At 44.6% G+C, this 22,661-nt stretch overlaps 1 protein-coding gene across 1 annotated transcript in view; it reads left to right on the top strand.

The window, feature by feature from the left end:
• Nucleotides 1-4,160: 4,160 nt before the first annotated feature.
• Nucleotides 4,161-22,661, top strand: part of KIAA1549 — a 209,400-nt gene continuing 190,899 nt past the window's right edge. Inside the window, exon 1 of the mRNA XM_084643183.1 lies at nucleotides 4,161-4,776. Within this exon, the coding sequence (XP_084499309.1) occupies nucleotides 4,506-4,776 (271 nt within the window). The 5' untranslated portion in view covers nucleotides 4,161-4,505. The remainder of the gene's footprint in view (nucleotides 4,777-22,661) is intronic.

Raw genomic sequence — 22,661 nt, 5'->3', positions numbered from 1 at the left:
TAATTACTTTTTGTTCCTGCAGCATCTTGGTTTGCTAACTCCAGAAGCAACACTTAGGTGGGTTCTGGGCTACTTGTCTCTCCTGCTCCTTCCAATCGGGAAGTCAGATGCTGTGGTAACAGCTGCTGTTGCTACAAAAGAAAAACCCTGTTCAAAATAGCAGGTTAATATAATAACTCAGCTTTTCTCTGGGCAAAGGGGATCTAAGTTCGTTAGAAAGTGTCATTTCATTCCAAGTTACTAAACCAGGGGGAAAATAGACATGTTATGGAAGTGACCCAGCAGAATTAGCCAAAAAACCCTTTCCTCTTTACAAAATAAGTCCATATATTCCCCAGACTAGTTTCCCAATAAGCCACCCTCATCCTCAGCTTCCATTACTAAGCTTTCAACCTCGTGGTCCTAATTTTGATCTCGCACTATTGTAAATCTGGAATACCTGTGCTGAAATTAATGTTATACTTGTTTACTACAAGTCAAATCAGAACTAGGCTCTGAGTTTGAATCTCTTCTATGATGTCATAAATGATGTTCATAGGTTTCTACTCTTAGACTAGGACTTGGGCTACTGTACCTTGCTCTCATCTGAATGGATCTTCCCTTCAGGAGCTGTGACCAGTGGTAAGTACTGTGACCCAGGTAGCTTTCTCCAAATAAAATATTGTTTTTCTGCACTAGGAACAAAGCATAGAATAAGAGAGAGGATTTTAAAACACTAAAGGCCTGTATGCATGTTTATCTTACCTACAGGCTTGCCATGCCATCCCTTGGCAGAGACCCTAGGCAGGTCCCTCATTAGTCCAGAACCCAGACCTCCGGGATGTGTGTCTGTAAGAACCACTTCTTACCAGCAACTCCACACAACCCCTCTCCTTCAAGAATGTCACTTGACTCCCCCTAACCCCCAGCCCTTTGTCTTAGGTTTCCAGCTCTCTGGTTCTTCTTTGTTTACAAACTGTCCACCGAGCTCAATGGGGGTCAGAAGCAGGACATCAAAATGAATGCTAGCATAGCCACCCATTTACCTACACCTGAGGGGCAATCTGACGCTACTGTCTTTTTTTCCAATATACAGCCAACCCCTGCTTGAATTAATAACTCGTATCCATAGAGTACCTCCTTGACAAAAGTCAGACAGAACATATAATATTCATACATTATTACAGGACACCAAGTTGCCCTATCATCCATGTATACTGAGAAACTGAAAATAATTCTATACATGTTTAGCAAAGTCACCAACTATTATATGGAAGAGAATAGAGATCAAACTACCAGAGAGTTCTTCACAGTCTGCTTTGCTCTTAACTATCTTGAGCAGTTTAGTATCCTCTGCAAACTTTGCCACCTCGCTGTTTACCCCTTTCTCCAGATCGTTTGAATAGGATTGGCTCTAGGACTGACCTTTAAGGAACACCACTAGTTACCCCTCTCCATTCTGAAAATTTACATTTATTCCTACCCTTTGTTCCCTGTCTTTTAACCAGTTCTCAATCCATGAAAGGATCTTCCCTCTTATCCCATGACAACTTAATTTACGTAAGAGCCTTTGGTGAGGGACCTTGTCAAAAGCTTTCTGGAAATCTAAGTACACTATATCCACGGGATCCCCCTTGCCCACATGTTTGTTTGACCCCCTCAAAGAACTCTAATAGATCAGGAAGACATGATCTTCCTTTATAGAAACGATGTTGACTTCTGCGCAGCAATTTATGTTCTATGTGTCTGACTATTGTTTCAACTAATTTGCCCAGTACTGACGTTCGACTTACTGGTCTGCAATTGCCAGGATCACCTCTAGAGCCCCTCTTAAATATTGGCGTTACATTAGCTATTGGGTACAGTAAGCAAGACAATTAGAGGACCAAAATTCTTTCTTTTATTTTCTAGCAGGATTTCCCCACCCCTTCCACCAAACCATGTTCAACGTAATAAATGAGTGTGGCAGGTTTCCTGGGGGAGCAACATTTCTCTATCACTGAATTCTGGGTGTTTACTCAAAATTCTCAGCTTCCAGGCTTCAAGTGTCTTTGCAACAGTACCACTTGGGAAACTTCTACCCATACAGTGTCAACTATTGGAAAATAACATTAGGAAATCCCCTGATACGTTGTTAACCTGTTTAATTGTGGTTGTGCAGCTGAAATAAAGTGAGGCAGCTCAGTGTTCCAACATGGTCTCTTTTAGACAGCTGTATTTGCTCTGTGACTATACTGAGATTATTGTTGGACTCCTGTTATCAGAAGCTGTGGTGAAATGGCCTTTTTAATTTTGTTAGCGAGGGTAAGGTACTGTGCTCTTGAAAACTGTGAGGAACTCCCCTTACAAGAGCAGAGTTAAGGTTGTGTGGGTGTCCTGTCAGATAAATGTAACCTTTAAAGATGCATAGTCAATGCAGTCAACCTGTAGAACTCCTTGCCCGAGGATGTTGTGAAGGCCAAGACTATAACCGGGTTCAAAAAAGAACTAGATAAATTCAAGGAGGATAGGTCCATCAATGGCTATTAGCCAGGATGGGCTGGGATGGTGTCCCTAGCCTCTGTTTGCCAGAAGCTGGGAATGAGCAACAGGGGATGGATCACTTGATGATTACCTGTTCTGTTCATTCCCTCTGGGGCACCTGGCATTGGCCACTGTTGGAAAACAGGATATTGGGCTAGATGTACCTTTGGTCTGACCCAGTATGGCCATTCTTATGATGGTTTTCCCCCATGTTTGATGTTTATAATTTCAATTCTAAACTTCTGTATGGGATGTAGATATGGCTGTACAGGACAGTAGAATGACTTTCACTCAACATTCCTTGCTTTTTGACATTTGGGTTGAGGGATTTAAGCTCTTACTTTTGGGAAGAGTATGATGCCCACAAGGCATGGTTGTGGGACTGCAACTACTAACTCCACCAAAAAGTATTTTGTGTTTTCTGAATATGAATCCTTCTGGTGCGGTCAAGACACCATTTAAGGGACGAACAAGGCTTCGCCATCCCTGTCAATCCCACTGTTTGTTGGAACGACTACGGCCACATCTATACTGCAGCCATAATACTGGCACGGCAGCTGTGTGCTGCTCTAGTACAGACGCTTTCATGATCACCTAATCTGACTGCCTGCAGGCCACAGAACCTCACCCATCCACTCTCTAACCTCTAGTTCGCCAATCACGATTCAAAGACATCACAGAATAGCAGGGTTGGAAGGGCGCTCAGAAGGTCATCTAGTCCAATCCACTGCCCAATCCCTAACTTTTGGCCCAGTTCCCTAAATGGCCCCCTCAAGGATTGTACTCATAACCCTGGGTTTAGCAGGGCAATGCTCAAACCACTGAGCTATCCCTCCCCTATTCTTCCATCACAGTAGCTGATCCACCTCTCCTGAGAGTCCGGGGCTAGACTGCTGGAAGAACTCCTCCGCTGACCTAGCCCTGCTTACACCAGGGCTTTAGGTCAACAGAACCACCCCCGAGTAACGCCGTAGCCAGAAGCAGTTGCAGCTGAAGTGGGTTTTTTACCCATGGAAGCTTATGCCCAAATAAATCTGTTAGTTTTTATGGTGCCACCGGACGACTCATTGTTTTTTGTAGTAGCCAGAGCAACCTCCGTTTCTGGCAGAGCCCGGCTCCCCCCTTCATGTTTCTGGAAGTTAACTTCTTCTTTCGAGGACAGGGTGGCAGCCTAACACCCTAGCCCAGCCAGGAGGGCCAGACAGCTGCTTCTCACCTCCCACCCCTTAGAGCCGAGTGGGAGCTCCACGGGGGCCACCTGCCTCCCTCCCCCCCTCCCCACCGACCCTCGCTGTGAAGGGGCAGCGCTCCCCGCGCGGCGCCCGAACGATTCCAAAGGCGACAGCAACAGGAGACGAAGCTTGGCGACGTCAGAGGCCTCCTCCTCCGGCCCCGCCCCTGCAACACCCCCCAATGTGGGCCTTGACCCGCCCCCTGCGCGCGCCAGGCTGCCCGGGCCGGTGGTGCGCGAGGTCCCTGGCTGCCTCTGCGTGGTGCCCCGCGCGCGGGGAGCCGGGGCGCGAGCCGGGCCCGGCGCAGAACGCGGGCGGGCGGGCACGCGCGCGCGCTCCTCCGCCTTCTCCCTTGCACGCGGGCACGCAGGTGCCGGGCCGCCCCGCTCCGCTCCGCTCCCCGCCCCGCCTCCGGGCCGGCCCCCGGCGGGATCTCGGCGCGTCTGCGGGAGGAGCTGGGGCCCGCCGCGGCGGCTGGGACAGAGGAGCCGCCGCCGCCCCGACCCACGTGAGGAGCCGAGACGGGCCATCAGTAGCAGGAGCCAGGGAGCCTCCCTGCCGCGGCTGGCACCGGGAGCTCCGGCCGGCAGGAGGAGCCCCTCTGCTCTCGGGGCGATTGCTGCCCCGCTGCTCCCAGCGCTCGCCGCCTGCGCCCGGGGCTGCCGTGCTCCCCCCTTCTCCTTCCCCTTGTGAGACTCGCCCTCCCCGCCCCTGCGCCGGGCAGCTGCCCCGGTTATCTTGGGGGGCGGGGGGCGCTGCAGCCCCCGCCCCATGCACGTGAGCCCTGCGGGGTGGATGTGCCGAGGAGGAGCCGCCGGGTCAGCCCACCCCTGGCTTTCGGGGGATGCCCAGCGGGGCAGCGATGACTTGAGGCTGCGCTTTGCCATGGATGGGATGACCTGCTTCATGGTTGCTTTGGTGACGCTGGTGTGCTGGTGCCCGGGTCAGCCTGGGTGCACCGCCCGCCGCCCGGCCCTGCGAACGGGTCTCCCGGTGCTGCTGTCTCTGCTGCTGTCCGTGCCGGGCTTCCTTCCGATGGCCGGTAAGGAAACAAAAGGGAGCAGAGGCCCCATCCGTGGGCTCTTCTGCCTTGCACAGAGCAATGCTGTGCCGGGCTGCCTTGCCCGTGGTTGCAGGTGTGGTCCCTACGGGTAGTGCTGTGCGGAGGCTTCTTTGTACTGAGGACTCGTGGCAAAATTTGCCAGGGCTCTAATTTGTTCTGTGCTATGTACCAAAGGCCTGTGTGAGGTTGTTTGTTCTAGGCTGTTTTGTGACGGATACTTCACTTTAAAAAAAAACATTTTATAGCATTACTGCAAGCACTTTTGGGATAAAGGTTTGTTCCCCTCTCCCGGAGATGACAGTGCTTACGTTAAAGGTGTAAGAGGGGGAGAAACAGTATCTAACTACACTTGAATATGGTCATTCCTTGTTCTTCTGTGCCAAAACCCTCGTGCTTTGTGTACTGGGAAGACTGAAAGCAAGTCATTGTAAAAAAAGCTCCGTACAGGGAATTTCAAAATATTTTTTGGAGATTTAAAAAGAGAATGTGCTCCCCAAAAGGTTTTTTGGAAAACATTTTTTTTTTTAATGTTAAGGCATAATTTCTTAAAATGAGCAGACAGGCGGTCACTCAGCTACCTTGCTTTAAATAAGGCTATCAGCATAGAATTGAGGATGTAATTCATATGGAGTGGTGTCAGTTTCCCCCCATCCTTCTAAATCTGTCTGGTAATCAGGTGTTTCCGTCTTCTATGATGTCATCTGAACGCTGATGTGCTCTTGGAGTCCATGCAGTGAATACATTTCCCACAACTTGCATGCTTCTGGAGGGATTGTTGGGCAGTCTGTACATGCGTGTTGTTGTTTTGGTTGTGTTTTTTAACAAAAGATACTTGGATATCCTGAATAGTATTGACACTTGGAAATGTCACAACATCAATTTGTAATAGCATTTGCAGGATTCTAGATGTATTGTTTTGTTTTCTGTGTGGAACCACAAAGTGCTGAAATTAGAAAACATTGTCTAGTATGCAACTAATTTAAAACAAAAAATGCAAACCTAGCAGTGAGATGACAACTGTCTGAAGCTGATTACTGTTCATACTTTATATGGAAAGTTATTATTTTGTCAATGCTTAAATGCGGTTTAAATGAAACTCATGTAGTTGTTAAATTATATTACGAAGACGTGTCATACACACAAACTTCTTATTGTATCACTTTTATCAGTAGACACTTGTGCCTGCTCAACAGATGACATTTCATAAAACAGACACCTTGTGTTGATGTATACTTTTGTTTAAATATAAATCTTAACTTTGATTTCAACACCTTCTTAGATGATAATGATAGCATAATAAACAGTAAGACTTGCCTTAACCAACCATGCAATGGACCAGCCAAAGTTTGACATTTAGGAAAGGCTGACTTTCTTTTAATGAAGGGTTAGCAAAATTGAAGTGGCAATGACTGATGTATTTGTAAGTGTTGGATATATTTAAAAAAACCTTTACAGATGGGAGGGTTACCTGTTTTTTGGTGATTCTCTGTGCATTTGTACAGTGTATATCTTCATTTATTAATACTTCATCTTTGACATTAGTTCATACTGTGGTATTGCATTTTTAAGGTCTGATCCAACTCCTTTTGCAGCTGGTGGGGGATTTTCAACTTATTTTAAACAGTTGGTTGGACTCCTATGAAGGTTGAAAATCTCCAGTAAATTTCAGAGATGCTATATGTAGAATAGAGTTTAGGTATGATGTCTTTAGGGAGGTGTCAAAGCTGTCTTTTTCTGGAGGATAGTAAAAATATTTTTAGCTCTTTATGACTTTAGACAGTAAGTGGAGTGTGACTTCTGTTTTAATTAGCAGCCTTTAATTGCAATGTCTCAGGGCCTCTGGACATAATATTTGTGGTGCTGTTTTTATAATTAAACCAGTGTCTAGCCAGTGGAAGCTAATACTCAGGGAAATATGGCTCATTCACTGTGATGATTTTAATGTTAAAAGGGTTGGGAGTGTTCTAAGAACACTGCAATAACAAAAATAAAGTTAGTCTGAAGTGCTTTATAAAAGACCAATACAGGAATCTGTCAATGGTATCTTATCCTTGTTCACTATCCTAATCTTTGGTTTTGGTTTCACTAAAGAGTGCATGAAAACAAGAGAGGTGGTCATATGCCCCTATTAATATGCAGTAAACTTTGAGTATTCTCTTAGAATTGCCTGACATGTAACACTGCTTCAGCATCTCTTATTGGGTACAAAGTCTTCTGATGGTCAGTGACATTCATTCTTTAATAGTTGAAGAGCTACTAAAGCAAATGTACCACATAAACTGTACAAGAAGCTTATTACAAGATAATGAAATAACTGTTCTTTAAAGCAACTTGCTTACAGTTGAAGTATCAAAGTGTAGATTACTTTTTCTTAATTTACTTTCTGTAAAATTCTGACTTCTGAAAACCAGGAAATAGAGAGTTATGGTAAATGCTCACCCAACCTTAACTCTGCCCTCTTTGAGCAATACCCTATACCACACATACTCGCTCTCCTTTTCAGTACAACACACAGATGCTACCTATCTGATTTACACTCAAACACTGAGCCTATTCCCCCTGACAAAATACCACACTTGTAAAATTTAACAGCCACTTCACGCTCTTTTACAGCCCCATCACAACTGCACATAGGATACCACTTAAACCTATATCATTCTCTAGCTATCATTAAAGCAGTCTGTGGTTTAATATCCCACCTAACTAATGACAATATCCATGGCAAGAAGATCCCAGGACCCTGCTATTGACCCAGACTGCACAATTCTGTGTTGTCTGCATCATGTCTGGAACCTCAAAATACACATGCACCTCTTTTCTTTGATTCCCACACATTGGGGTCCTCAGGCCCAGATCTCTTCATGTCACAGTTTGGTAATCCTCCTCAAACTAATCCCCAGATTTCCTCATATCACAAATGCACTTCCATTAACCTGCCCCAACTATTGCTTCCACCATTCAGTTCAGCTACATTTAACACCCTGAATGCAGCTGGAGTGCATGCAGATAATTCCCGGTGGCTATTGCCAGGTCCAGGGGGCAGAGTTAATGTGGTTACGTGTACCATAACTCTGCATTTCCAGGTTTTCAGACGTTTGAGTTTTGCTGAACTCAGTGTTCTGGAAGGGCACGAGCTATCAGTAAGAACCCTTAATTCTGTGTTTAGGGAGGTTTTTTGGCCATTTAATTATTACAAAAGTTAGGGATTAACTTTTCTCCATGAAGTGGGGAGAAGTCCTAATGGATCCTGTGCATTCAGGTAGCAGATTAGCAAAGAAGCAAACTTAGACCCAAACTTTAGTCATCTGTATTTCAGAGTTCCCTTTCTCTGGAGGCTCCAGTATATTTGAGGTGCTAAACAGCAGAAATTGGGACACTTGAATGAAACATGTTCGAATGCCCACTTTTTTTTAAAAAAAGAGAAATGAGGGGTCAAGAGGGCCCAAGTTTAAAGCTGTTAGGTGCCTATTAATGTACATCTGAAAATAATATAAACGTGCAGATCATCTCATAGAAGGGCATAATTTAGAAATAGTGACACTTTCTATTGCTTGTGCTCAGTATGCTGCAATTTTCAATGCTTACAGCTGTTTTAGAAATCAGACTTTCATGGATGGTGCTCTTGATTGAGGACTAGATGCTTGCTAAATTAAAAAGGTAAGCTGTTGAGGGTGTGTGTGTGTGTTTTGTAGCAGAAAAAGGGGTGGTCCCGTCCCCCCCAAAAAAGCCTGAAGATAGTTTGAGAATTTCAAAACAAAAGATTTTGTAGAACAGCAGACTTAACTTACAGTATAGTAAGTTCTGATCTTACAGTATAGCAAGATGATATCTTTGGCCTCTGTTTACTGGGATGTAAATGTTTCTAAGGAGAACGGGGTGGCTGAGTGGTTGAAACACTCTCTCCTTTTGTGTTTCTGACTATGGCTTAAACTTTTATTGTAAATGAAATGAGTTTTGTGTGTGCAGCTTCCCATGGGCAGCACTCTAAATCTCACAACCATCGCACGTGGTTTGGCACAACTTGGCCGTGTCTGGAGACCAAAATGGAGCATTTATTGAGGCGGTCCCTGTAGGCTTGAGATAAGAATACTGGTGGGGCAAAAAGGGAAGCTTGCATGTCAGCTGCCCTTGCTTCCAGTTACTTAACTTTCCCAAGTGCACATACCCGGTACTCATTTTAAATCTGGAATTAATGTTGCATCAGGGAAGCTCATGTGTTATAGCTGGGATAGAAGTCATGCGGCACAAGAAGACATAAAAATCCTGTTCCCTGTCAGAAGTCTGGTTTGAAAATGTTTTCAATTAAAAGCTGACAGTGACCTTATATCCTGTCCTTATGCTGGAAGATGGAAACAGATTTGGGCTGTCAGCCATGGACTTCCAATTCTGCAAAGACGTAATATCTTCCATTCTTAAAGAACAAAAAAAAAGTTTTCTTTGTCTTTCCAGCATGCATGTGCTTTTTATAGTAACACAGTAAAAAGTTATTTAAAGGCATATCAACTTAATTGCATTTCTATCAGAAAATGTTTGACCTAAGATTATTATAACTGAAAGAGGCTAGAGAATATTTTGTTTAAAGCTGTCACTGGTCATAGAGAGGTAATATTCAGTCCTGGGTCACAGGCAATGTGGCTTTTGGGATGAGGGAGGTGGAGAGTGGAGAAACTCATATGGAATGAAAGAAGGAAAACATACCAGGATTTCTTTTAAAAATGGCAGTTGTTTGAAGTCTTCTGTGGGTTTGGACTAAATCCTGGTGAAACTGGATTAGTGGACAGAGGGCAGGTGAAAGAAAATCAGAAGTGCCTGTTAAATACAGTTTACCACACACAATCACCAACCGCCAAAAGGTGCTGTACATATATTTTAAAATGGTTTTTAGCAATCCTGTAGTTATGAACTGCTACATTTGTCTGATGGGAGGAAGTAAAATTAAGGTAAGGAGCTTCACCTTCTAGCTTTCAAGAGATTATAAATGGCTAAAAACCCCAAGAGTTTTGAAGGAACTCAAATGTGAAATTGCTGAACTACTAACTGTGGTATGTAACCTATCATTTAAATCAGTTACTGTACCTGATGACTGGATGATACCTAATGTGACGACATTCTTTTTAGAAAGGCTCCAGAGCTGATCCTGGTAATTAAAGATCATTAAGCCTAACTTCAGTATAGGGTTGCCAGGTGTCTGGTTTTTGACCAGAATGCCCAGTTGAAAAGGGACCCTGGTGGCTCCAGTCAGCACTGGTGACCGGGCCATTAAAAGACTGGTTGGCGGCACAGCGGGGCTAAGGCAGGCTCCCTGCCTGCCGTGGCTCCGTGTGGCTCCCAGAAGCAGCGACATGTCCCCCTCCACCTAGGAGCTGGAGTGGGCAGCCAGGGGGCTCCATGCACTCGCACTGCCCCTGTCCCAAGCATCAGCTCTGCAGCTCTCATTGACTGGGAACCACAGCCAGTGGGAGCTGCAGTGGTGGTGCCTGCGGACGGGACAGCGCACGGAACTGCCTGGCTGCTCCTCCCTGTAGGAGCCGGAGGGGGGACATGCTGTTGCTTCCAGAAGCTGCCAGAGGCCTGCACCCCTGACCCCTTCCCATGCCCCAACCCCCTTCCCCAGCTCTGATCCTCCTCCCGCACTCTGAATCCCACAGCTCCAGCCCAGAGCACCCTCCTACACCCCAATCCCCTCATACCCACCATAGAGCCCGCACCCCAGCCGGAGAACTCACACCCTGCACCCAAACCCTCTGCCACAGCCCAACGCCCCCTCCTACACCCCAAATCCCTCATCCAGAGCCCTCACCTCCTCCAGTGCCCCAACCACCGGCCCCAGGCCTGATTTCCCTTTCTACCCTCCAAACCCCTCAGTCCCAGCCTGTAGCACCCTCCTACACCCCAAACCCCTCATCCCTGGCCCTACCCCAGAGCCCACACCCCCAAGCTGGAGCCCTCACCCTCCTCCTACACTCCAACCCCCTGAGCCAGCCTGGTGAAAATGAGTGAGTGAGGGTGGGAAGAGTGAGCGGCCGAGAGAGGGGGAATGGAGTGAGAAGGGGCTGGGTAGAGGTACCATGGTGAATTGGAAAAGGCTCAGAAAAGAGGCAACAAAAATGATGAGGGGTAGGGAATGGTTTCCATATAAGGAGAGATTAATTAGCCGGGGACTTTTCAGCTTGGAAAAGAGACGACGAAGGGGGGGGGGATATGACAGAGGTCTATAAAATCATGATTGGTGTGGAGAAAGTAAATAAGGGACTGTTGTTTACTCCTCATAACACACGAACTAGGGGGTCACCAAATGAAATTTATAGGCAGCAGACTTAAAACAAAAGGAAGTATTTCTTCACACAACGCACAGTCAGCCTGTGGAACTCCCTGCCAGAGGATGTTGTGAAGGCCAAGACCATAACAGGGTTCAAAAAAGAATTAGATAAGTTCATGGAGGATAGCCATCCACTGATGGCCCCATTAGCCAGCATGGGCAGGGATGGTGTCCCTAGCCTCTGTTTGCCAGAAGCTGGGAGTGGGTGACAGGGAATGGATCACTTGATGATCTCTTCATTCCTTCTGGGGACACCTGGCCTTTGCCACGGTTGGAAGACAGGATACTGGGCTAGATAGACCTTTGGTCTGACCCAGTATGGCCCTACTTATGTTCTTATGGGTAATTTCTACACTTAAAATGCTTCAATGGCAGCAGTGCAGCTGCACTGCTATAGAGCTACAGTGTAGGTGCTACAGCAATGGAAGGAGTTCTCCCATCACTGTAGTTAATCCACCTCTCAAAGAGGCAGTAGGTAGGTCAACGGAAGAATTCTTCCATCAACCTAACGCTATGTACATTGGGGATTAGTTGGCATGACTACGTCTCTCAGGGGTGTAGTTTTTTTTTTTTCCCCTGCACCCTCTGAGAGACGTAGCTATGCCAATGTAAGTTTTTGTTGTAGACCAGCCCTAACTTTTTTCTTGTTCAGGTATGCATGGGGCCATCTGCAGAGTCATGCAGTTGGTCCTCTGCTGCAAGGCCCAAAATTCTTGTGCGTGGTGCTCAGACCAGGATTTGGATCCTTCCCTCCCATATGGTGGTGTAATTCCAGGTTGCCTCAGGTGGAGGCCTTTCTTGGGCTTTAAAGGGGCACAAAATGTTATGTGGTGAGGGAGAAGATGACATACAAGGGAGGTATGTGGATAGTGGATGGGATACTTCTGATAAGTTTTGCTATCTGGGGAGTTTTAAAGATATTCTTACGAGATTAGGAAGAGTAAACACCACTTTTGGAATGCTGAATAATATTTGGTCAAACAGGTCTCCCCACCAAACAAAAGGTCAGGTTATTCCATGTGATTGTACTGAGCACACTACTGTAGGGAGAAGAGACTTGGCCGATGACAACGGCTAACGAAGAGGTTGGAGGCTTCCCATCACAGATGGCTGAGGATGACGTACGTTGAATGGAAAGACAAAATAACAAATGGGAGAGTCAGAAAATATGATCCAAGTAAGAAGGCTCCGGTTGCTGGGACGTGTACACCAAATGGAAGATGGGAGCCATGTTAAGTAAGCATTGTGGGAGGAAAGTGAAAATGAGAGAGGCCAGGGAAGAACTTCCAGATGACAGTGACAGATATTGAATGTGCTGCCATCAGCGGGAAAGAAGAACTACAACTAGTGAAAAGAAAAGGAGGACTTGTGGCACCTTATGCTCAAATAAATTGGTCTCTAAGCTTTCGTGAGCTATAGCTCACTTCATCGGATGCATACAGTGGAAAATACAGTAGGGGGATTTTATATACACAGAGAACATGAAACAATGGGTGTTACCATACACACTGTAACGAGAGTGATCAGGTAAGGTGAGCTATTACCAGCAGGAGAGAAAAAAAAAACCCTTCTATAGTGATAATCAAGGTGGGCCATTTCCAGCATTTGACAAGAACGTGTGAGGAACAGTAGGGGGAAAAATACACATGGGGAAATAGTTTTATTTTGTGTAATGACACATCCACTCCCAGTCTTTATTCAAGCCTAATTTAGTGGTGTCCAGTTTGCAAATTAATTCCAGTCTCTCGTTGGAGTCTGTTTTTGAAGTCTTTTTGTTTTAGGTCTGTAATCGAGTGACCAGAGAGGTTGAAGTGTTCTCCGACTGGTTTTTGAATGTTCTAATTCTTGACGTCTGATTTGTGTCCATTTATTCTTTTACGTAGAGACTGTCCGGTTTGGCCAATGTACATGGCAGAGGGGCATTGCTGGCACGTGATGGCATATATCACATTGATAGATGTGCAGGTGAATGAGCCTCTGATAGTGTGGCTGATGTGATTAGGCCCTATGATGGTGTCTCCTGAATAGATATGTGGACACAGCTGGCAACGGGCTTTGTTGCAAGGATAGGTTCCTGGGTTAGTAGGAACAACCATAATCAATGGGGGAACTGGACCGATCAATGCATCGTCAGCACAGGCAGAACTAAGGTCTAAGGCAGGGGTCTCAAACACGCAATGGGGTTCTTCCCTGCAGCCCACCAAGCTCCCCGCAGTCCCCCTCTCCCCTCGTCCCCTCCTCAGCACGTCGTGTCCCCAGCCTACCTCCAGGCCAGGGGTGGGCAAACTACGGCCCCGGGCCAGATCCAGCCCCTCAGGGCTTTGGATCCGGCCCATGGATTTACCAACCCCGCGGTGCTGAGGGCCCCGCGCCACTCCGGGAAGCGGCAGGCACCACTTCCCTACGGCCCCGGGGGAGGGGAAGTAGAGAACTCTGTGAGTTGTTCTTGCCTGTGGTTACCTCCCCCGAAACTCCCATTGGCCACGCTTCCCCGTTCCCGGACAATGGGAGCTTCGGGAGAGGTACCCACAGACAAGAACAGCTCATAGAGTTCTTTGCTCCCCTTCTTGCTGGGGCCGCAGGGAAGCCGTGCCCGCTGCTTCCCAGAGCAGAGTGGCCTGGCATGGGGCCAGGGCAGGCATGGAGCCTACCCTGGCCCTGGTGCGTGCCCCTGCCACCCTGGAGCCCCTCTAGGTAAGTGGCGCCGGGCTGGAACTTGAACCCCTCCTGTACCCTGCACCCCAACTCCCTGCCCTGAGCCCCCTGCCTGCACCCCAACCCCCTGCCACACCCTCCACTCCCTCTTGCACTGCAGCCCCCTGCCCTGAGCCCCCGCCATACCCTGCACCCCTCCTGCATCCCAACCCCCTGCCCTGAGCCCCCTGCTGCACCCCGTGGGCAGGGGCAGGAGGGGAGTGGGGGGGGGAAATGTAGCCCTCGGGCCAACGTACGAATCCTCATGTGGCCCTCCTGGTGATAAGAGTTTGAGACCCCTGGTCTAAGGTAAGGTGTGGGGTGGGAAACCTTTCAGTCAGAGCCATGATTAAAGGAAGAGACCTCTTAATTATTCAGAAAAATGTAGGTATTCCTGCCTATTTCTCAGTCCTAGTAAACATCAAGGTAACTTTGGTGGAGCCTCTGTGACCTGGCATCTCCTACAACTGTAGGTTTGAAAACATCTGAATCAGCCCAGAAAACTTAAAGGAATAACATGGCTGTGTTTGTTTTTTAAAGCTGTAAGGGTGGAATCCTGGCCTTATTGAAGTCTATGGCAAAACCCTCATTATCTTTAATGGGGCTGTGCAAGAGAGTTTATAGTTGATGTTCACCATCCTCCATCTTCTACTCAAAACACTGGAAAGTTTATTAAAACTAGAACAGAAATATCAGTTCAGGTTTTAGCACTTATTGATGCTAGTTGTTTCTGGCAAAGGAATATCCAGTACCAGTAAATCCAACCAGTCTGGGTGTGTCTGAGTAATTTCATATATTTTATTTTGTGTGCATTGTGTGATTCAGAGTTCCTGTTCACAAGTTTTATTTTGGGAAAGAAACATTTTTGTTAGATAAGCATGCAGAGATTTTTTTAGCATTATTTATGTGCAAGTAGAGCAAATGAAACAGTAGTTACCAGATTTTTCATAAAGTGTTTTCAGTAATTGTTTTAGGTTCAGTGGTAATTTTAGTTGGCCTAGCGTAACCCCCCTTGTAATGATGTAAGCTCAAATAGTGTTACTTGATAGAAAACAGGCTCTTCATATAACTTGCATCATTTTTTTTAAACAAACTCTTTGCACAGTATTCCTTATTGATTTATATTCTGAATAATATATTTTAAGTAAAATTCAGGTCTCTGTATAACTGGCTCTTAAAGGCAAACCAGGTGGTTACTTCAAACAATTAAATACTAGAGTTTTGTGTGTGTACATATTATAGAATGTATTGTTTTCTGACTTCAGAAATGCATGGTATTTAAAGTTGAGATATTAAGCTCAGTCTCCCTTCCTCAAATTGGTGCTTCACGCACTTCTGTTTCTCTGGAGTGTGTGGAATATTAAAACATCTCTACGTGTGTGAATATTCAAACATAGGGGAAGATCTAACAAACACAACCTCCACAAATATATTGTTTCTCAGCTGTCAGTCTGTGACCTAAAATGTAGTAGTAAAATTTCTGCTTTGTTTTTCCTCTCTATCTATTTTCTTCCCTTCTATCTTGTGGGATTTTTTTTTTTTTTACACTTTCATTTCTCTTCCTTCTTTTGTGTGTGTCCTCTGCTCCCTTTTCCTTTAGTGTATGCTGTCCTCCCCTCTGTCATGCTTCAGCTGCTATAGTGGAGTGAAACTGACAGGAGCCTGGTCAATTTCATGCTTCCTCTTCCTGGATCACAGAAATGCTATGTACACAGAAGGATAGGATTCCAGTCTTGTCAGTTTTACACTAGTCACAGCTTTTCCGGGCCCTACATGATAAGAATGAAACTGTCTAGGCTTGGGTCAGTTTCTTTGGGAATACTGTGGTCCCACAGGGGAATTTTGGAAAGGAGAGGAAGAGCAAATCTAGGTTATCTGCAGTTCCTTGCCAAACTTAAACTTTTCCCCTTCTCATCATTAACTGCAAGTCAGTTTGTTAAGGGGAAAAACTGCATATAAATTTGTCGAAATAATCTTTGCTATTGGTAAATGTTATACAAGCAATAGCTCACCCCAATTCTCTGGAACTCCTTTTTTTTCTTTTCTTTTTTTAAAATCAAGTCCACTACTAGTGGATTTTTTTTTTAATCGAGACAAAATTTAAACTGACACTGTATGAAATGACAGTTTTGTGGCATCCAATTAACTAAATTGGGTTGTAAAGTAGCCCGTATCAGGTAGTATGAAATGATATTTTGAGTAGTTTTCTGTGACCTCCAAAAGATGTTGCCATCCAAACTAAGGGTTTTTTGTTTGTTTTGTTGTTTTTTTTTGGGGGGGTTGGGAGGAGCACTAAAAGGAAATTGAAAGCACTCAGTACCTTGTATGATCAAGACCTACAATATATGACCAGTTGAAAAATCTATTTGTCAGTACTGGGGATGAAATTTTCTCTAGTGAGCAAAGCTCCTAAGCTATCAACTTCTGCAACATGTAAGGTTTCATTTAAAAAGAACAACCACTACCACCAAACTTTTGGTAACCTTTTATGACACTGAAATAAACCTGAAAGTGGAGTTGGTCTTTACAGCTGCTGGCATTTTCCCCATCAGCCATAGAGTGAAACTAACAATGCTGTGGTCTATTTTGTTGTGATTCCAAACCCAGTAGGCAGCAGTGAAACTGACAAACTATAAACAGCTGAGGTGAACTCACCTGTGATTAGGAAAGCTGAACTGAAGCAGGCAATGGACTTACTCACCAGGGAGAAAATATAGGTTTTTTTCTGAGTTGATTCCTGTCTGTACGGCTGCTTGCAGTAAAGAGTAGTATTTTAGTAGGGGGGGGAAAGTGAACAGATATGTCTCTGTACATAGAAGGCACAGATCTGTGAAGTAAGCAGGTACTATTCTTATGTAGTAACTTCTCTGAATAGAATGGCACTTACCTCACAGGAGTGCTGGGAATTAGGTAAATCTTCTTACCCCATTAATTTTAGCTTTGGAAGAATCAGATGGGGAGAGGAGAAGGAAAAAAAAAAAAGAGAAACTGGAGGAAAGCATGCCAGAAATCCTGAGCTGTGGCAGGTTATGCATTCTGCCTCAAGTTTGAGACCATGAACTCTTCCAGTTATTATATATTGATACTATACTAAGATACAAAAATAATTCAACAGGTAAGACTTCCCATTTTGTTTGATCACCCTAATATGACTCTAATTAGACCTCAAATTTGACAAGCAAAGCTACCCACTCTGAGAAATAATTCAGTCTCTGGGGTCAGGCCATAATTTTCTCTTCAGCAAAGATTGTCAAACAGCAGTGAATTTTATGAAAATGTTGTCATATAGGGCATTGTTCTACCAAAATCATACTACAGTCGAGTCTTGTTTAAAACTGCATAGTAAACTGGGGGAAAATTATTCCACTACAGTTCCTAGCATCTGTTGAGGTGGAACAGCCTCCTTTGTGATGGCTCTAATTATGATTGGACTATCACATGAGTTTAAGACCTGCGCAAGTAACGTTACCAATTCCAAAGCAACTCTGGGAGTCAGTACAAAAACAGTGAAGACACTGTCAGTATTGCCAGATTCAGCAGTAGAATACTTGCAAGGAAAGAAGAGACCTTGCCAAAATAGGCTTTTGCTGAAATGCATGGTCTTTCTGTCATGTTTCTTTACTCTGGTTTAAAAGACTCAGGCCACTGCTTTGTGTTTTGGATCATTAACTTTGATTACTGAGGATTTGTACTGTCATTAACGATATAAACAGGAAAATCTCCAGCAAGTGTGTGCTTCAGTATATAACCTTAATCATATGTTCCATTCAGGTTTGGGTTTTTATCCACACTGATGTGAGAGAGAATCTATTTTCTATTTGATATTAAGTTGAAGGTTAATATTTGTTACTTTTCTCTCTAGGCTGCTGTTTAGTCAGGCAGAGGTGCTAATGTAGTGGTCTCAATGAGGTACTGTGATAAGTGATCATGCAGTGATCTTGCCAGACTCTGACTTTAGCGCTAATTATGGCTGGTTTATGTAAAGTACTTTTGGAGCTGACTGGTAAGGTTTTTAATGTTCTTGTATCTGTCACTTCAAATGCAGAATCTTGTTTAAAAAGATTGGCTCAAGACTTTTATTTAAATACAGTAGCATATAAATCTAAACTTGCTGATGTACAGAAAATCTGTAAGTGTGAGAAAGCAGCAGTTTTTGGTAGATTTTCATCATATGTGTATTTTGGTGATCTTATCAGTGTCACTACTGGCAGGAGTAAATTGGTCTCTGTGAAGTGACACTGTAGTGAATGCTAAGAAGTTCATATCTTACTATTTGGTTTTTCTCTGAAATCCCTTAAATTTCATATAATTGTCTAGACATGTGATATGGGGAGTTACTTAATTTTTATCAGGTATGAATTATGTAAAGGGTTTGAAACTCAACTCCATTAACCTGAAAATTATGGAAGTCAGCCATGGGTGGGGGGCACATATGTAGATCATGGTAGCAAGGTCCTTGTCTGAGAGGAAAGGGCATAATCAGCTGGCATGCTTGAGGTGGTTGTGATGAGTTTCCCCCCCCCCCCCCCACGTGCAGCCTGGAACTGAGGTACCACTGAGCCCTCTGACTCACCAGCCTGGGTTTTCTCTCTCTCTCTCTGTGCTACTGTGACAAACTCCAGACCGCTTCTGGTCCTACACTTCCACCAGCATTCACCCAGGCAGGGACACATGAACCACCAATGGAGAGGCTATAGCCAAAATACCTAGGACCCCAGAGCTGTACTGTCCTGTTCAGGTCAATAACCTGGCCAGTATGAATCATTACCCGGTTCGCCCCTCCCTCACTGTGGAGAGGAATATGCACAACAAGCCTGTGTTAACCAAGCTGAGATTTTCCCAAACACTTCACACAAAAACACACTGGTTAAGATAAAACCTAAAACAAGTTTATGAACTACAGAAATATGGATTTTAAGTGATAGCAAACGGATCAAAGCAGATTACCTAGCAAATAAACAAAAACGGAAACTAAGCCTAATATACTAGATAGATAGGATCTGAATTAGCAATATCTCACCCTGACTGATGATACAAGCAGGCTTACAGATTCCTGAGGCAGAAGCTTCATCTGCTTTGCAGCCTGGGTGTCCCACTCCCCTGTTCCAAGTCCTTTGTTTTCCAGAGGTCCTTTCGGGTGTTGAGTTGTGGGGGAGTGAAGACAAAGCATGATGTCATCCCCCAGCTTACATAGTTTCTCAGTATGGTGGGAACCCTTTGTTCCGAGCTAAGGTCCCAGCCTAGTTTGTAGAAAAATATGGGTGCCAAAATGGAGTTGTGTCATGTGGTCTGGTCACGTGCCCTTGCATGACTTGCTGAGTCATAGCAGCCATTATTCATAGGCTGTCTGAAGCATTCCTAGATGAGGACCTACCTATTGCATGGTGGTCCGTTGTCTTTGCTGATGGACCATTAGTACTGTCTAGCATCTTCATTGTTGTACCTGAAAGGCTAGTTGTGGGTTTTTCCAACTTCAACATTTTTCGGTAATGCATACATAGAAAAACTTCGTAACTTCACATACAATTATAGCACCTACAATCCAATGAGATATTAATGTTCAGCAGATCAAGACTTTATGCCTTGTGAGGTATCATTCTAACTTTGTACAAACTATATTATAATTATATGGCAGCGGTGAATATGGGGGTGCCAGGGTGTTGCTTTGCAGCACAGAGTGTCACAGTGGTAAAAGACTTTCCTTGCTACTGCTGCTCCCTGAGATGTAAGGAACAGGAATGAATTACAAACATCTATTATGGCTGGTCTAGGTATACTTGGTCCTGCCTAGTGCAGGGGGCAAGACTAGGTGATCCTTTGAGGTCCCTTGCAGCCCTACACTTCTGTTGTTCTGTGAACCTGAAGTGATACCAGACCAGGGGTTCTCAATCTTTTTTCTTCTGAGGCCCCTCTCGATAGGCTATTTAAAAACTCCAGGGCACAGTGGGGGGGCCCTCAGGGCAGGGGCCTTGGGCATAGGCATAGTTTGACTTCTGTTTGGGGGGTAGGGGCCTGTGGGGCTTGAGCCACCTCTGCATTGTGGGGTCCAGGGAGGGAGTGCCACCTCCACTCCCTGACTCATCTCAGCAGGCCACCCAGCCTGTCTGGGGTTGGGGGGGTACCAAAAATTATAACTCAAATGTAGGGGTCTTAACTCAAAAAGTTTGAAAACAGCTTAGGATGCAGGGAGGGTATAGCTAGGGGCTGTGTGCGGGCAGGGGAGTAGCCCAGGGTGCAGGAAGGGCATAGCTCAGGGTATAGGGAGAGGGGTATTAGGGGCTGTGTGCTGGGAGGACTCCCCTGCAATCCCTGTTTGTGGAGGGTCTGCCAGCCATGGAGCTGGGTCTCTCAACCCGGGTGGCTCTTACTGGCTGCCTCTGTGGGAGCAAAGGGGGCTGGGAGCTGAGGAGTAGCTTCCACCTGGAGCACCAGCAGGAGAGGAAGGAACACTGCCTGCTCCATAGCATCAACCAGAAAAGCAGCTGCCCCGCACTGCGTGGCTCTGGCTTCCCGCCTCCGGCCTGATCAGGGGGCGGCAAGAGGAGATGGGGAGGGGACTCGGGAGAGGAGTGGAGATGTCCCTGGGACTGCCATGATCTTGCGTTGCAGTTTAGGAGGGCAGTACCCCCCATGTCCCCAACTCTGCCCATGGGCTCAAGGCTTCTGCCCCACAGGGAACATCAAGGCTCCAAGACTCAGCCCTGCGCCTCCTGGCTTCAGCCCCTTGGGGGGCACCGGGACTTGGGGCTTCAGCCCCGCAGCCCACTTGAAAGGACTTGCGAGCTCGCAGGGGGCTGCGGATCCCTGGTTGAGAACCGCTGTGCAAGATGACAGCATTGTCTTGATAGCTGGCAGGCAGATGCCCTTGATGAAGGTTGGGGCCAGTACCAGGGCTGGCTACTTGAAATGTTTGCTCCTTCCTGATACCATCACTTCCCTCCTGAATTAAGCCTGAGCCGTGTATGTTGTATCTAGGTGCCGGTCTTTCAGGTAGAGTGATATCTGTATGATAACTGCATCTGCTTATCACATTTAAGGCTAAATGTTGTCATTTTGGTGGGATTTGAACTTGAGGTATCTCATGACTGCTTGTAGACACTTAATGTACAAGGGATATGAATGATATCTTGTTAAATGCATGGATCTTACTCTTCTTTAAAATTAAATTTCAGTTCATTATATTAATATTCCAGCAAAACAATGTACTACTTGGGTGTTTAAAATCATGCAGACTTGAATTTTTTGCTTTAGAACACCTTGCAAGGTGTGCAAGAATTTTGTCATGTTCTCCCTAAGGTGTAAAGACAGAGTGAATTTAAAAAAAAATCTGTTTTCTTATTGTTTCTGTTATTTCTTAGAATTGCAAATGTAATTTGACTAATGAGGAACAGAACAAGAGAATTTTTTATCAACTTGTAATAGAACTGGTTAAATCAGGAGGGGAAAAAAAGTCAGCCTTAACGTACTAGACTGTCTTAACATACTAGACAGTTAGTGGACCATGGTTTGAATCTTGTCATTGCAGCTGGATAAAGAATTGCAAGCATATTTAGTGGTGGATATTGAGATTTTAGGTCTATAATAGCTAGACAAAGGAGTTGTTGTTTTGTAAAAATGCTTCTGGAGGAAGGATAGAAACAGTGATAAATTTACATGAGTTGATAGAGCAAAACTACTTGTGGTGTGATCAGCACTAAACATCAGTAATGTTTGAGGCTTCACTTTTGGGGAATTTAAATGTTAATCTGTTAAATAGTATTTTTGATAGCTACAACCAAAATTCAAAAAAGCAAGCCATTAAATGATTTGCTTGATAAACTTTTTTCAAACACAATTTTTTGTTGAAAAATGATCTTTTTAAAAATTTTTCTTGACAAATTGTTAACATTATCAAAACTTTTTGTTTTAATGAAAAATGGTGACATTTTAAATGGTGACAATTGTTATAAAAGCTGTTGAGAAATTTTCTCGTTTACTAAAACCCAAGCTTTTGGTAGAGAAAAAGCTTGAATTTAAAAAAAAAAAAAAAAGGGGTGGGGGGGGGCCAAAAAACCAAACCCTGGTTCTGCTTTGAACTCTTAAAAGTGAAAACAACTTCAAGTTATTTCATAAAACTGTATTTTTGACCAGTTTCTAGGAACCAGCTATTTAATACTTGAGGTAAACTATTTTTAATCCTAAAATGTAGCATTAAGATATGTAAATATCCTAGAATGAAGCAAACTATGTTTTTTTGATACTTTAGCAATACTATATATGTTCCTCTACTAGTTTAGTATTTCACAGGTATTTAGTATTTCATATTTTGCAACATACACTCGGCAACTGTTTGCCATATTAGATGACGCAATGACTTTTGTCATAAAATATTTTCAGATGATCACATAGTATATTGCAGGATGCAATTCAGGGAATTGAAATGTGCTTCTGAAATTTAATATGTACTAAGCGTGTCACGGATGATGTTTTGCCTGGCCTTTCAAGTGAGACTTGAATTGACTTTCTCAGCTGCAGGGACATCACTGGGAGTTGGTTACAGTGTGTTTTTATGGGAGCCAAGTCATTGGAAGAATACTCTAACAAGGCGCATGCTGTGATTAAGCATTCACTTTAGATTTAAAAAAAAAAACCCCACAAACAAACCCTAATTAGACTCAATTAAAAAATGGTATTTCAGTGTCGCCACTAGTACAGCATGTCTGCTCTTCCTTTATTCATTAATATGTATAAACAAAGAAGCCAAACATCAGGTTACGTAACTTCTGGATGGTTATCAATAACAGTTGCTTGTTAGGAAGCACCAATTAAAAAACAATCAATCATTTGATCCACATTTGTGTCTGAAGTTACC

The sequence above is a fragment of the Lepidochelys olivacea genome, assembly GCF_965140295.1.
Source record: "Lepidochelys olivacea isolate rLepOli2 genome assembly, chromosome: 1".
Lineage (NCBI taxonomy): Eukaryota > Metazoa > Chordata > Testudines > Cheloniidae > Lepidochelys > Lepidochelys olivacea.
The sequence above is the reverse complement of the archived record's forward strand: the minus strand, read 5'-3'. Positions and strand labels throughout refer to the sequence as shown.